The 14,448-nt window shown below is 44.1% G+C and overlaps 3 protein-coding genes and 1 long non-coding RNA gene across 4 annotated transcripts; 3 read left to right on the top strand and 1 right to left on the bottom strand.

Annotated features, from left to right (window-relative positions):
- The first annotated feature begins 2,848 nt into the window (after nucleotides 1–2,848).
- On the top strand, nucleotides 2,849–4,629 carry LOC117862675 (uncharacterized). The gene has a single exon (XM_072295100.1). It carries the CDS (start codon nucleotides 3,303–3,305, stop codon nucleotides 3,558–3,560), a length of 258 nt encoding a protein of 85 aa, XP_072151201.1. The 5' UTR covers nucleotides 2,849–3,302; the 3' UTR covers nucleotides 3,561–4,629.
- A 1,928-nt stretch (nucleotides 4,630–6,557) lies between these two features.
- Nucleotides 6,558–7,203, top strand: LOC117862673 (uncharacterized). Its single transcript, XM_034746173.2, has one exon. It carries the CDS (start codon nucleotides 6,737–6,739, stop codon nucleotides 6,992–6,994), a length of 258 nt encoding a protein of 85 aa, XP_034602064.1. The 5' UTR covers nucleotides 6,558–6,736; the 3' UTR covers nucleotides 6,995–7,203.
- A 288-nt stretch (nucleotides 7,204–7,491) lies between these two features.
- LOC117862677 (uncharacterized) lies at nucleotides 7,492–12,407 on the bottom strand. The gene is made up of 3 exons (XR_004642042.2): nucleotides 12,157–12,407; nucleotides 10,038–10,197; nucleotides 7,492–8,639 (listed from the first exon to the last, which is right to left on the bottom strand). It is a non-coding gene; the product is annotated as an uncharacterized lncRNA (long non-coding RNA).
- Nucleotides 12,408–13,255: 848 nt separating this feature from the next.
- On the top strand, nucleotides 13,256–14,034 carry LOC117863996 (uncharacterized). Its single transcript, XM_034747956.2, has one exon. It carries the CDS (start codon nucleotides 13,563–13,565, stop codon nucleotides 13,857–13,859), a length of 297 nt encoding a protein of 98 aa, XP_034603847.1. The 5' UTR covers nucleotides 13,256–13,562; the 3' UTR covers nucleotides 13,860–14,034.
- The last annotated feature ends 414 nt before the right edge of the window (nucleotides 14,035–14,448 follow it).

The following is a 14,448-nucleotide window of genomic DNA, read 5'->3' as shown; positions in this document are numbered from 1 at the left end:
CTATCCCTAGTTTGCTTCATACAAAGATGATGATGGCGGTTGCGGCTGCGCGCGCATCCGTCCTTCTCAGTGCCCGCGACGCGGAACGCAAAATAAACAAGACGAGAGTAAGTCGCAAGTGAGCCACTTGGGCCGGTGCGCAAGAAGCCGAGATGCGGCGCGTAAACGAGCCGATCGAGCCCCCGGTATCCTGGAAAACCAGGGTCCGCGAGCTCAATTATTTTACCATTAGATTTGAAATTAAATTAAAAACTTCCTTTAGCATCTACCTTGTGAATGAGCTTAGATTTCTACCGTATAACTTATGCTGGAAGATAGCTTGATAAATTACTACTTCTCCAAACATAAATTTAGGTAACTCTCCTGGACTTTTAGAGACCATCTTGAGGCCAAACATCTTACCTAAAAACCCCAAAATAACATTTCGGGAAGAATTTTTATTTCAAACCTGCAATAGCTATGATGCCAGCTATGAGCAAAATGGATCACCCTTGATTTATACTATCTTCTTGGTTTATTTCATGATTTTTGGAGATCTCTAGGTGGTCCAATTTGAATCGCCATATTTAATTAGTTCTGTGTGTTTCGTTTCGCTCCTGGCAGCTTGTTCTTCCTTTAATCTTCATAAATCCATCAAAAACTCTTAGAATAGTTGTTGTTGATATTTTGTGCAGAATTTCTATAAAGTTTTACGGAATTTTAGCAGGTTTCTGAAGTATACAGAGATTTTCGCGGATTCTTCGAAGTTTTCTCTTTCCTGGGAGAGTTGCGGAAACTCCGTAACTTTTTTTTCCGAAGAATTCCATAAAATTGTTCGGAATCTCCGTATCGATCGATTTTTCTTCATCAAATCCGCCTGACGCCTTTTCCCTCATGATGTGATGTCCGTTTTCTGGCCCACGTGCCCATTTTCCGTCACTTGCATGCCCGAACACCATCACCATGCCATCCACCCCTCCCACAAAACCCCCGAGGCTTCCCCCTCCGGTTCTCTCTCCCTCACTCGTTCTTTTCCAAGAGAACCTGCCGCTCCGCCTCCTCTGCTTGCCAGCGTCGTCGCCCAGAGCAGAAGCTGGCCTACCAGGCCAGGGATGAGCTCCCCCTCCTCCACATCGACCTCCCCTTTGCAAGAATCAAGCTGCAGGAAGCTGTTCTTCATTTTCTTCTTCCTCAACTCTGGTGAAGCAAGTCCAAACCCAATCTCCTCCATCGCTGCTCTACTCCAACTTGCGACTCTTTGAATCATCATTCCCCATCCTTGATGAGGTTCCCCTATGGTTTCCCCCTCCTCTCTCCTTCATTGGAAGCTCCTCCATTAATCCTCATGGAAGCTTATCTCCATTGATGTTGCATGTCGTCTAAACCTCCGTGCATGTCAAATCCCACTACAATCGGTCGCCGGAATCACCGGCAATGCCATTTTCGGGAACTTGACGAGTTATTTATTATTCTGCCATTCTGAGTAAAATGTGAATATATCATTGTTTTGTGTAGGATTTAAGTGTTTTACCTTGTACTAGATGCTTTGAATTGATGTACTATTATGATAAAAATAGTTTACTTTCTTTTCCATGCATCTAATACATCTTTTGCACCTTTCATTCATTTTATTAATTATGAATCATTGCATTCGTGTAGAGATCGAAATGCCGGAGCAAGAGGTGGGTGAGCTCGAGCCGGAGCCCGTCGCCGACGACACTTCCTTTGAACCCCAAGGTAGGCACCTAAGCATTCCTTTAACCCTATTTTAGATCAATGATGTATATATGTCTTGTATTTGCATGAGTTAATATTTATGTATATGTTGCTTAGCTCCTACTTGATGCATTATCCATCCTTGATTTAGAACCACTCTTTCTAGGTAAGTATGTTTGTTTATATGTCACGAATTTAATTTGCTTATCCATGCTTAGTTTCGGTAGAAGTCGAGAGGTGGCAAGGTCACCACCACTCACGAGTTATAGGATGTTTGATTAAATAATACTTGGTTAGCTAGGAATGGATTAAAATTAAGCAACTATAAATGATGAATCGAATTTGAGCAAGAATGGTAGGGTCATGTTGAGATTGGGGCTCACTTGGCTTAGGCTTGCTTGAGTTGGTTAAGGCACGATCGTAATCGCTTTGATACTTGAGTACTATTCTGTACAAACCACATGTTTAATATGGACATGGCAAGCCAAGTAGCATAAGTCGCACCTTGCCTTGACTGGATTCGGTGCGGGATGGGATGAGGTGTGATCGGTCGTATCTGGTGCCCCTATCCATTCCGACCGTCCGTTTATAGTCGGGTGTGGGTACGTGAGCGGTCGGTGGCATGAATCAACACTTATCCTCGGGCGGGGTTATGGAAGTTGGTCTTATCTCGTGTGGGAAAAGTTGTACATCCCTGTAGGGTTATGATCTATTGCAATAGCCACGCTTTTGGTTAAAGAGCACGCTCTTGTACTTTGACTTTAACATAGAGTTATCGAATGGAGTTCATGGAAGATTGAGCTCATGTTCATGATCACCTTTACTTATGCAATTACTTGATGCTTGACTGGAAGATCATAGAATGCCATGTCTTTTGCTTATTATAACTTCATCAAATTTAGATGCCTTTATGCAAATTAATTACCTATGCCATTCCTTGCTACTTAACCAAATGCATTCTTCTTGAGAGTCAGGCAAGTATATTCCCATATTTTGGATAAGATCTTTTGAGTACCTTTTTTACTCACGGTGCTGCCGTTAAGTTGTTGCAGGTGATCCGCAGCCGGATGCTGTTTTTGTACTTCTTCCCCGCGGACGGCGGTCCGAGGAAGAAGTAGATGGCCAAGGTTATGAGAAGGGCACTATCAGCATATAGTGTTAACTTTTTTATTTTGTATTGTATTGTATGAGCACGATGAATTAACTTTCCGCTGCAAAACTCTATAAATTTGTTATGTGTGAGAACTTGAACTTTTTTATGTAATGTGATGGACTATGTATGGTTATGCTTATGTTGTGATTATGTTCAACTAGTTGTGCTCGTGAGGTGTGTTTAAATTCTGGGCATTGCTCATGATACATCTTTGAGTGATCAATGATAATGACTTAATGAGTTTAATTTGGAGGTTGCTCACAAGCGGCCACCTGCTTCGACCTCCCTCCCTCCGGTATATTAACCCACCGCGCCCCCGCTCACCTCGACACAGCATCCGAGCATCACACAATCTTCACTCGCAGGTCACAGCACCACAGCGATCACCAACCGAGCACTCTAGCTAATCATCAGGTCGTGCAAAAGCCCCCGAGAAGAAGAAGAGGAGAAGGACATGGCGGCCGCAGCGAAGGCGTCGTGGATGGTGGCGATGAGCGTGGGCGCGGTGGAGGCGCTCAAGGACCAGGCGGGTCTCTGCCGCTGGAACTACGCGCTGCGCTCCATCCACCGGGCCGCCAAGGCCAACGCCCCCAGCTTCGCGCAGGCCAATAAGAAGTTGGCCCCGGCGGCGGCGGCGGAGAGGAGGCGAGCGGACAAGGCGGAGGAGGGGATGAGGACCGTCATGTACCTCAGCTGCTGGGGACCTAATTAATCGTCATGGGTCTTGTTTCTTCAGATTTTGAGCAACCGAGCTTGGCTTGAGACCTGGCTGGTTGCTCCTCTGCCCTGATTGTCAATATGTGATGACAAATCGATGATGATGAAAAGTTCTTCCACTTTAATTCGGCTGTGTACGAGTGATTCTGCTACTACACTATCATGCGAATCTTGAACCTTCAATTTCGTGACAAGTTTTCTGTGTGAATCAATGTGTTAAAGACTCTGCTCTTTCACGGCGGCGGGAATTCTTTACACCGTATCTCTCACGCTGATGGGGGTCATGGGCTCATAGCTATGTTCAATTAGGAACCAGGTCGTGTAATTGAATTTAGTTTCCCAGCCTCCCGGATCAGGCCTCCTTCCTATTCTCCTCTCTTCTAGACACACAACTTAATCGTGGCCTCCAAAAGTTTGGGTTAAAACTTTAATGTGGGCTTGTCTTGCAAGGATGGGAAACAGCAGCAGTCGCCCCATCAGTTTGGCACTTTCTACTTTGTACTGGACGAGCAGGAGCAGATAGACCCATAGTCCATAACTCAATTAGACAGGGATCACGAAATTAAAAGAGAGAGGGAAATGGTCAAGTAGGATTGCAGGCCTGATACGCCCTGCAGCCCCCGGTTTTCCCCCAAACCGTCTGCCGGCACCCGTAACACGTCAGTTTCACTCCAAGAGCATCTAAACATGTGGTAAATACCAATCTGCACATAAACCCCATGAGATCTAATGCGTTTAAAAATTGACTGAAGTTCTACTTTAATCACTCACTAAAGAAAAGCGAGAAGTTTCTTTCCACGACTAAAGTTTGGGGCAGATCTCCATGTGTACCGTCCCGTTGCTCTTGCTTGTTGTGACACCACACCTTACGATTACGTAGCTACTCTACTTAAAGTCTGTTTGATACGAGTGCTAATGGATGAAAATGCTAAAATTTAGCACCTTTATGCATTAGTCTATCCAAATAGGAGAGTTAATAGGAGGGTGCATCAAGGCGCGACCTGTCGCGCACACAAACAACCGCGCAACTCCCGTCATCTTCTGACACGTACTCTTTGGCTATCCCGCAACCAATCATGCGCTCGCCCTGTGGGAAGAATGTACGAAGGAAATAGCAAATGTCACTTTCTAGCTACAATATAGCTGACATTATAAGGGGTTTCGATTTATATTTTTTATCATCCGTATTTCTCACTTGAAATGTCCATTTTCAAATCCGTTTGCACCATTGTATTTCTTACAAGGAATCTACGAAACAAGATCTATATTCGATATGTTTTGAAGTATTTTTTTATATGACAGATAACTTGTATTAATTGTACGTAGCAACTTGTGTACAAACTATATAACAAATTAACAACTTAGATATGAAAATTTAGGTATGAAAATTTATGTACATGCCAAGAGAACTTTTATAGATACAATGTAATAGCTTGTATAGCGTGATTTACCTTAAAAAAATATATAGCGACGACGCATCAAACTTATATAAGGCTATGAGCAACATATATGGTATGTCTGCTCGTTAATAGCAAATTTATATAGGGACTATTGTATCAACTTATATATAAAAATGTGTAACAACTTATATGTAGACACCATAAAAATTTATGTAGTATATCTGGTATCAACCTATGTAAAGACAATGTGGCAACTTATGTGGGTACTCCATACATATAACAATATCATGTAATAAATATTTCTATAGCAATCTATGTATATATTTGTTGGTTGCATACTTAATACACAACTAGCTACTACACATTCAATATATCAATATAAGCTACTAGTGCATAAAAACTTATTTGAAACATATACATCATGGATCTACTTTTGTCTCATTACATGGAATATAGTGGTGTGATCGGAATTTAAAACGGACAATCATATTTTTAAGAGATGGAATAAATAATAAAATGTGTGGGCCGCGACAGCCCACTACCTTGCAGGGAGGCTGTAGCAGGCCGCACGGGTCGCGCGTGCTTAGCCACTGGCGCGACCTGATATGCGCTAGCTTTTTCTTAAACTTTAGCCCACCCTAAAAGGTGCAAAAAGAATTAAGTGGGGAGAAACTAACAGGTACTAATGGCTTGTGAAAAGACCAAAAGGGGAGAGAGAAATGAGGAGGTGAGGAGATAAAGGGGTAAAAATGACATTTCATGAACTTTTGCTCTATCCATCCATTAGTCATATCTCTAAGCTGGAGTGCTAATGGGTGGAAGTGCTAAACTTTAGATGAGCTAGCAATAGCACGTGCAAACATATCGTGCAAACAAATCTTACGTACTTTGAAAAATAGCACAATCTGGTACTGCCGTACTGGTACTAGTTTAAAAGATTAAAAAAAATCTTAATTCATCCTGTTCCATTCACTGAGCCACGAATCAACCTGGAGCTGCCAATCTCTGCATTGTCCCTCGGGATCGGCAAGGTGATGGCGTGTCAGGTCAGTCCCAGCTCATGATATTTATAGGTAGTCTACCAAAATATTACACTCTACGACCTATAACTTATTAGTGTGGGTCCTTAAAATACATTCATCGTCTCTCCTTCCAACCAATCATATTTATTTCTCATCAATTATGAAGATAACATCTTCTCCCATTGTAAGATTTAGCAATGTCTAGCATAATTTCTCGTATTGATATTGGATCTTTTATGAGATCTAGCTTCTTACTCTTCTCATTCTCTCGTTGAATATAGTGCCACATGTATCCATACGATTAATGCTATGGAAATCGTTCCTAGAGGGTCATGTTTCGGTGATTCATCGCAGCGCAGCTGCGTGGCGCTCCTATCTGCAGCCGCAGCGGCACGCGTCCTCGCCGTCGTGGTCCAGCAGCAAGCCGCAGCAGATACAGCCCCTCTCTCGCCGCGAATAGACAAAAAGGCGAAGGGATGGGCGCGCGCCACGGGCCCCAGGACGAAAGCAAGGTGCGCTGCCAAAATTCTTAATCAACCAGCCACCAGCCCGGAGAGCCCCCGGTATCCTGGAAAACCAACGTCCCCAGCCACCTGTTTCGCCCGCCGCTCCCGGCCCCCTTCGCTATATTAACCCACCAGCCCCGCCTCTCCACTTCAACTTCAACGCAGCAACTCTCTCTGATCACAGTGATCACCAAGCAAGCTCCCTAGTACACCCGAGAAGGAAGAAGACCAGGACTCGAGGAGATGGCCGGAGCGGCGAAGGCGTCGTGGATGGTGGCGATGAGCGTGGGCGCCGTGGAGGCGCTCAAGGACCAGGCGGGCCTCTGCCGCTGGAACTACGCCCTGCGGTCCGTCCACCGGAACGCCAAGGCCAACGTGCGCAGCCTCGCGCAGGCCAAGAAGATGGCCCCGGCGGCAACGGCGGCGGAGAGGAGGCGCGCGGACAAGGCCGAGGAGGGGATGAGGACCGTCATGTACCTCAGCTGCTGGGGGCCGAACTGAGCTCGGCTTTCAGTTTCAGCGGTCGTGTCTCTGATTGGGCTTTCGGCAACCGAGATCGGTTTAAGATCGACTTGGCCGGTTGCCTTGGCGCCTGATTTGTAACATAGTTCTATGATGATGATGAAAAGTTCTGTCGCTCGGTTTCAGTATATGAATGTCTGTGCTACTGTACTGGAACGGAAATAAAATTGCTCTTGAGTTGATGACAAGCTCTCCGTGAATCATTTTGGACTAATTAACATGTTATGAGTTAGGACGGAGCCATGAACCATGGCAAATGACATAAAAATCTGAACTCTCCTGTTGGACCAGATCCCAACTTGGTTCATCAGCAGAGGCCAACTAGCAAAACAAAAACCAAATGCTGTATTCAATTTAATTACGGGACTATCTGGATCTACCCTTGTATTCCTCGGCCAGGCCACGCTAACTGAACATCAACAAGAGGAAGCAGTCTTGATGAAGCTGGGAAGGGACTCGAGGATACACTGTTCAAATGAATGAACAACGCTGTGTATTGATAAAACTGGAATGTGAGAGGGCTAAATGCTAAGCCAAGAAGGAAAGTGGTCAAAGACCTGGTAGCTGACATGTAACAGCACACTTGACATGTAACAGCACACTGGTCTGTTTGCAGGAAACTAAGGCTCCGTTTGGTTTTGGGTCCGGACTAAAATTCCTATCATCGAATGTTTAGATACTAATTAGGAGTATTAAATATAAACTAATTACAAAAACCAATTGCACACATGGAGGCTAATTTGCGAGATGAATCTATTAAGCCTAATTAGTTCATGATTTGACAATGTGATGCTATAGTAAACATGTGCTAATGATGGATTAATTAGGCTTAATAGATTCGTCTCGTGAATTAGCCTCTATCTGTACAATTGGTTTTATAATTAGTCTATATTTAATACTCTTAATTAGTATCTAAACATTCGATGTGACAGGAATTTTAATCCGAACTAAAGAACCAAACGGGGTCTAAACTGGATGAGTTCACTGATCAAATTGTGACAGAATGCCTGGGAAGCCAGTTCTCTCAAGACTATGCCTATTTGCCTGCTCAAGACAGTAGAAGGGGAGCTCTAATTGCAGTACATAGAGACTACCACAGAATGAAGCAGTCCTCCTTCAGATATAATACAGTCACAGCCTGCTTGGAAGCAACAACGCCTATGCCATGGTGGGTCATGGTAGTTTATGGACCACAAGAAGACAATGCAAAGATTGAATTCCTTAACGAGCTCAAGCAAATTAGGCCACTTGTATCAGATAAGTGGGCTACTGATCGAGGATTTCAACATGATACTGCAGTCTCAAGACAAAAGCTCAAATAATATCAACAGAAGAATTATGGGAGCTTTCAGAAGCACTATTGATGACCTGGAAATGAAGGAGCTTGATTTGAAGGGGAGAAAGTACGCTTGGACAAATAATGACACTCACACGTGTATTGGTGGAGCTTTCTGTACTGCTGACTGGGACCTTATGCTGCCAAACTGCATGCTCCAGGCTCTACCCTCCATGGTGTCTGATCACAGCCCATTGTTGCTGACTGGAGATTTGGCAATCAAGCAATACAAGGGGTTCAGATTTGAATCCTTTTGGCCACAGATTAGAGGCTTCACTGAAGTGGTAACTGAAAGTTGGAATAAACATATCAGCTTGCATAACCCTTTCTTGAGGTTACATACAAAAATGCAACGGACAGCAAAAGATTGAGAGCATGGGCAAGAGCAAGAATTGGCAATAACAAGTTGTTATTATTAGCTGCCAGGCAACTGATTGGTATACTAGACGTTGTACAAGAACACAGGGCACTAAGCCAAAATGAGTTATTACTAAAAAGAGACTTGAAGAACAGATACTTGGCAAAGACTGCCATTGAGAAACTAAGGGCTAGGCAGCAATCCAGAATGACTTATCTCAAAGCTGGGGATGCTAACTCCAAATTCTTTTTCCTGGGAGTAAATGGGAGGAGGAGGAAAAACTTCATTCAGAGCATTGATAAACCACAAGGAATGGTCCATCTGCGAAAAGAAAAAGAACAGGCAGTACTTACACACTTCCAAGGTTTACTGGCCAATGAGTGCCCTAGGCAGGATACACTGAACTGGGAGGATATGAATCTACAGAGGCACAACCTAGAATGTTTAGAGGAAGACTTCACTGAGGAAAAAATCAAAGAAACAATCATGGAGATGCACTCAGAAAAGGCACCTGGGCCAGATGGATACATTGGAAAAAAAAAATTAAAAGTTGTTGGGGAAAATAGTCAAAGAAGATCTCAAGTTGGCAGTATAGTACTTCTACAATCAACATGCACAACACTTCAACCTCCTCAACTCAGCACACATTGTCTTAATCCCAAAGACAGAAGAGGCTAGAAAAGTGTCAGATTTCAGACCTATAAGCTTAACCAGTAGTGTTGCCAAGATCATATCCAAAATGCTAGCAGCAAGATTATCAAAATGCCTGAATGAGTAAGTGTCTAGAAACTAGAGTGCATTGACTAAAAGGAGGAGTATACATGATAATTTCTTGTACACACAAAACCTCATAAGAGAGCTGCACAGAGCAAAGAGGCCAACATTGTTCCTCAAGCTAGACATAGCAAAAGTCTTTGACACAGTAAGGTGGGATTACTTGATGGAGGTATTAGAGAAAATGGGATTTGGGACTAGATGGATAGGATGGATCACTACATTACTCTCCACAACCACCTCATCAGTAATGATTAATGGATCAAAGACAACAAAATTTAAACATCGAAATGGGCTTCGACAGGGGGATCCATTATCCCTGATGTTGTTCATCCTTGCCTTAGAACCATTGCAAAGGCTATTGCAGATGGCAGAAAATGACTTAGTGTTGTCACCATTCAGAATCGGGCAGCAAAAATCAGAATTAGTTTATATGCAGATGATGCTACTTCATTAATCTAGTCAGGGAGGAAATAGATGCAGTAAAAGAAATCATGGAGGCATTTGGAAGAGCATCAGGGCTGCACATCAACATTGACAAAAGTGTTGCTTACCCAATAAGATGTGACACCATCAATCTCCAAGAGGTCTTGCAGAGTTTGCCATGTGCAGTGAAAAGTTTCCCTTGCAAGTACCTGGGGCTACCTTTGAGCTTGAGGCAGCTAAAGAGAGTGGAGGTTCAGCCATTCATTGATCGAGTTGCAGCTAAGCTTCCTGCATGGAAAGGAAAGTTGCTGGACAAAGCTGGAAGGTTGACGCTTGTGAGGTTTGTACTGACTGCAATGCCAATATATTTCCTCACAAGAAAATTGATAAAATTAGACAAGGTTTCTTGTGGAAAGGATCAGAGGAGGCAAGTGGTGGGCATTGTCTATTAAATTGGAAGAAGACAGCACTCCCAAAGGAGCTAGGAGGCCTGGGTATACTGGACCTACAAACCTTTAGCCGAGCTCTTCACTTGAGATGACAGACCTTGGGTTGGGACTACACCTCCATGTGATGATGTGATGAAATTGATAAGCAACTTTTCAAAGCTAGTACAACAATAACAGTTGGGAACGGTAATAAGGCAAGGTTCTGGCAATGTGAATGGGTCAACGGTAGAGCACCAAGAGATATTGCACCAAAGATGTTCAAGTTAGCCTGGAGGAAAAACAAGACAGTTAAAGAAGATATTACAGATCACAATTGGACTAGAGGATTATGGAGAATGAGCACAGGAGAAGAGATGGCTGAATTTGTTACCCTTTGGGATTTAGTGTAGAATGTGCAGCTAAATGATAGGGAGGATGACATAGTATGGAAGTGGACTAGCAATGGGTCTTACACATCAAAGTCTGCATACTTGGCACAGCTAAAAGGAACTTATAACACCTTTTACAGTAAGGCGATTTGGCAGGCACACGCTGAAGGCAAGCAAAAATTCTTCGCGTGGCTCCTGGTGCAAAGCAAAATCTTGACAACTGATAAACTGGCAGCAAGAAATTGACCGTGCAATAGTGAATGTGCAATGTGTGATCAAGAGCAAGAGACAACAGCACACTTGTGCCTGCAATGCAATTACGCTAGGCAAGTATGGTTGTTAGTAAGTAACTGGACCAAAGGAATAATCAAGGTGCCTGAGATGGATGAGGTTGACGTGGAGGAATGGTGGAAGAAATCATTAGGGGAGGTCACAACAAAAGAAAGAAGATCAGCTACTGCCATTTTGATGTACTCAGCATAGCACATTTAAGAGGTGTTTGGATCCTTGAGCTAGAGTTTAGCCTGGGTCATATCAGATGTTTGGATGCTAATTAGGAGTATTAAACATAGGCTAATAACAAAAATAATTGCATAAATGTGGGCTAATTCGCGAGACGAATCTATTAAGCCTAATTAATCCATAATTAGCACATGTTTACTGTAGCATCACATGTGCTAATCATGGACTAATTAGGCTTAATGGATTCGTCTCGCGAATTAGCCCTCTTATTTTTATCATTAGCCTATGCTTAATACTCCTAATTAGCATCCAAACATTCGATGTGACCTGAGCTAAACTTTAATCTAAGGATCAAACACTCCCATAGAAAGAAGGAACAGGAGTGTCCGAGGCAAGAGCTTGCGCCCAGATCAGATCTTCTCATTGATTAAAGAAGACATTAACATGCGACGGAGGGCGTGTGGAAACCCGGTTTGAGTAGGTTTGAGTAGCCATTAGTTATCTATGTTATCTTTATTATCGTTGCAAGAGATATTTGATTTATGTAATATTAAATTTACTAAATAAATCGGCAGTGCTCCTGCTTTCTTTAAAAAAAATAGAAGGAGTCTCCATTTGGTTCATCAGCAGAGGCCAACTAGCAAGACAAAAAGACCAAGTGATGTTTAGAACTTGCATGCCTTGCATTTCTCAGTCAGGCCACATTAACTCATAACCCCCAAGTTACTCTCGTCGTGATGGTAAGATCGAGAAAGCAGAGCCTTCATTTCAGCCTGTCAGTTTACATTTTCTACAGAAGAACCATAACTCAATTAGGCAGAGAATGATGCAACGCAAAACATGTATTCCCAATTTCCCATTCTAAGATCGAAGAAACAAACTACTAGAATATTTCAGGCACCGCGTCATGAAACGCAATGAGATCCAAAGAAATACAGAAGGAAAAAAAAGAGAGAGAACCCTGGTACCAATAATTCCGGCGTGCTGTATAATTGGGTATCCATGAGGAGCAGCAGCAAATATTTGGTACTTTACGTACGAGATGCAGGACTCATATATGCAACTCGTCCGAGAGCAGATGTCTTCGAGTGGGGTTTCTCGTTTCTGCCTTACGCTCTGCATCAGCGAACGTTCGTTGGAACGAACCAAAGTCCAGGACTCCAAGCCCCTGGTCTCGTGGAAACCATGTCCTCGAGCCCGCTGGTTTCCCCTGCCCGTCTGACCCGTCTCCCGTAGATTGGCTGATTGGGTGTTTTTTTTTCCCTAGAGGCTCAATTTTAGCTTCTATCATATCCGGATATTTAATACTAATTAGAAGTATTAAATATAGGTTAATTATAAAATTAATTACATATACGGAGGCTAATTCGCGAGATAAATCTATTAAACTTAATTAATCCATAATTTAACATTGTAATACTACAATAACTATTTACTAATGATGGATTAATTAGGCTTAATAGATTCGTCTTGCGAATTAGTCCAGGCTTCTGCAATTAGTTTTATAATTAACTCATATTTAATCCTTCTAATTAGCATCTGAATATTCGATGTGAAAAGAGCTAAACTTTAGCATCAGAAACACGCCCCCACCGTCACCGTGCCCGAGAGCACGTGGTAAAAACCTGCGGTTCACTCGTGCGATTACTCACAGTCGACTGAGATTCGTGTCGAAGACCGAAAGCGTAGTGGAAATAATATGGTTTAGGTGAGGGGAATCGATGGATCGGTGAATATCATGTGCGATTCAGTCAAAAATCGATTCGATGAGCTGTAAAATTTGGCACATCTCAACGCGAGCCTACGTGTACAGAGAAAGACTTAACCGCGGTCGACCGTACTGTACTGGAGGTCGAGGCCGACGGCGACGTAACCGCGGCACACGGCCGGGTCCCGGTACCTGACAGAGCTGAGCTGTTGGACACGGCTGGAAAAGCGCGAGCCGCATTCGGATCAAGTGGCCAGCACTCTGACAGGCGACAACTGACAACACAAGCCGCGCCGCATTTTGCCAGCAGCCGCCTGGAGAGAGAGAGGCCGTTAATCCTCGGCGTCCGCGCCGCAACCTCTGCCACGCAATCTCTGCGCTGCGCCTGCACCCGGTTTTCAGGAGCTCCCCCCACTGTTTTCCACGCGCCCAAAACCACGCGCGCGTACGTGTACAGGTGGTACTCGGCAGCGACGATGACGGCACACTCCCAAGTCTCAAGACTCCCGTCCCCGGCCGGCAAAGTTCCGGGGCCGACGAACTCGCCCCCTATAAAACCACCAGCCGCGCGGCACCATCTTCCTAACATATCCCAACAGGAGCCAAGCAGCCGAACGCATCGAGCCACATCGATCCAACACACAGCTGTGAACACTGAACACACGCATGGCGAGCGGGGGCGGCAAGGCGAAGGCGTCGTCGTGGGCGGCGGCGATGAGCGTGGGCACGGTGGAGGCCCTCAAGGACCAGGCGGGGCTCTGCCGCTGGAACTACGCGTTCCGCTCGGCCCAGCAGCGCGCCAGGGGCGCCGTTGCTGGGACTGGCTCCGGCAGCAACGCGCACGCGCTGCCTTCGTCCTCCTCCGGTGGCGCCGCGGCGGCGGCCGCGAGGAGGAAAGCGAGGCAGCAGGAGGAGGAGCTCCGGACTGTCATGTACCTCAGCAACTGGGGACCCAACAACTGACTTTAGTTGATCATAAGCAGTTAGGTTAGATGCTAGCATTAGTACTACTAGTAATGTGTATAGTTTGGTGTGCCAACTGTTCGTGTCGGCGTATGGATGAAGCATCCAAGCTCCAACGTGTATGGATGAGCATGTGTGCAATGCAAAGTTTATCAACACGATGTCCATTTGCGAAGAGCTTAGTGTTGCATAATTTCATCCTCCATGTTTATATTTGGTTGCGTCTATTATTCTTGGCATATGCCAAGAATGATGTTGTTCCATTATTGCTATCCACAACCCCGGTCACATTCTTACAAACCCCCGTTGAATGTTGAAATGAATGAAAAATATGTCATTCGAATAGTAGTACTTGTTCGAAATGAAAAACTCTATTTCAGAAAGCATCAAATCCATTTTTTTAGTTGACAACCTGGAATTTGAATTTTCTGGTGCTGATTTTAAGAAATTGGAAGTTCTAAGACAAAATTTGAAACTTCCAATTGAGAAGTTAATTTAGGATCTTGAAAATTGTAAGTCCAATTTGAAAGCTGCTTCTCTGTTTGTTACAAAGTTTTCATGATTAGGATTTTCAAGTTCTTTCAGTTAT

This window comes from Setaria viridis, chromosome 7 (genome assembly GCF_005286985.2).
Source record: "Setaria viridis chromosome 7, Setaria_viridis_v4.0, whole genome shotgun sequence".
Classification (NCBI taxonomy): domain Eukaryota; kingdom Viridiplantae; phylum Streptophyta; class Magnoliopsida; order Poales; family Poaceae; genus Setaria; species Setaria viridis.
Note: the sequence above shows the minus strand (reverse complement) of the source record. Positions and strands in the feature narration are given on the sequence as shown.

Excerpts from the sequence above, each read along its gene's own strand:
- LOC117862675 (XM_072295100.1), top strand. The coding sequence starts at position 3,303 with ATGGCGGCCGCAGCGAAGGCGTCGTGGATGGTGGCGATGAGCGTGGGC.
- LOC117862673 (XM_034746173.2), top strand. The coding sequence starts at position 6,737 with ATGGCCGGAGCGGCGAAGGCGTCGTGGATGGTGGCGATGAGCGTGGGC.
- LOC117863996 (XM_034747956.2), top strand. The coding sequence starts at position 13,563 with ATGGCGAGCGGGGGCGGCAAGGCGAAGGCGTCGTCGTGGGCGGCGGCG.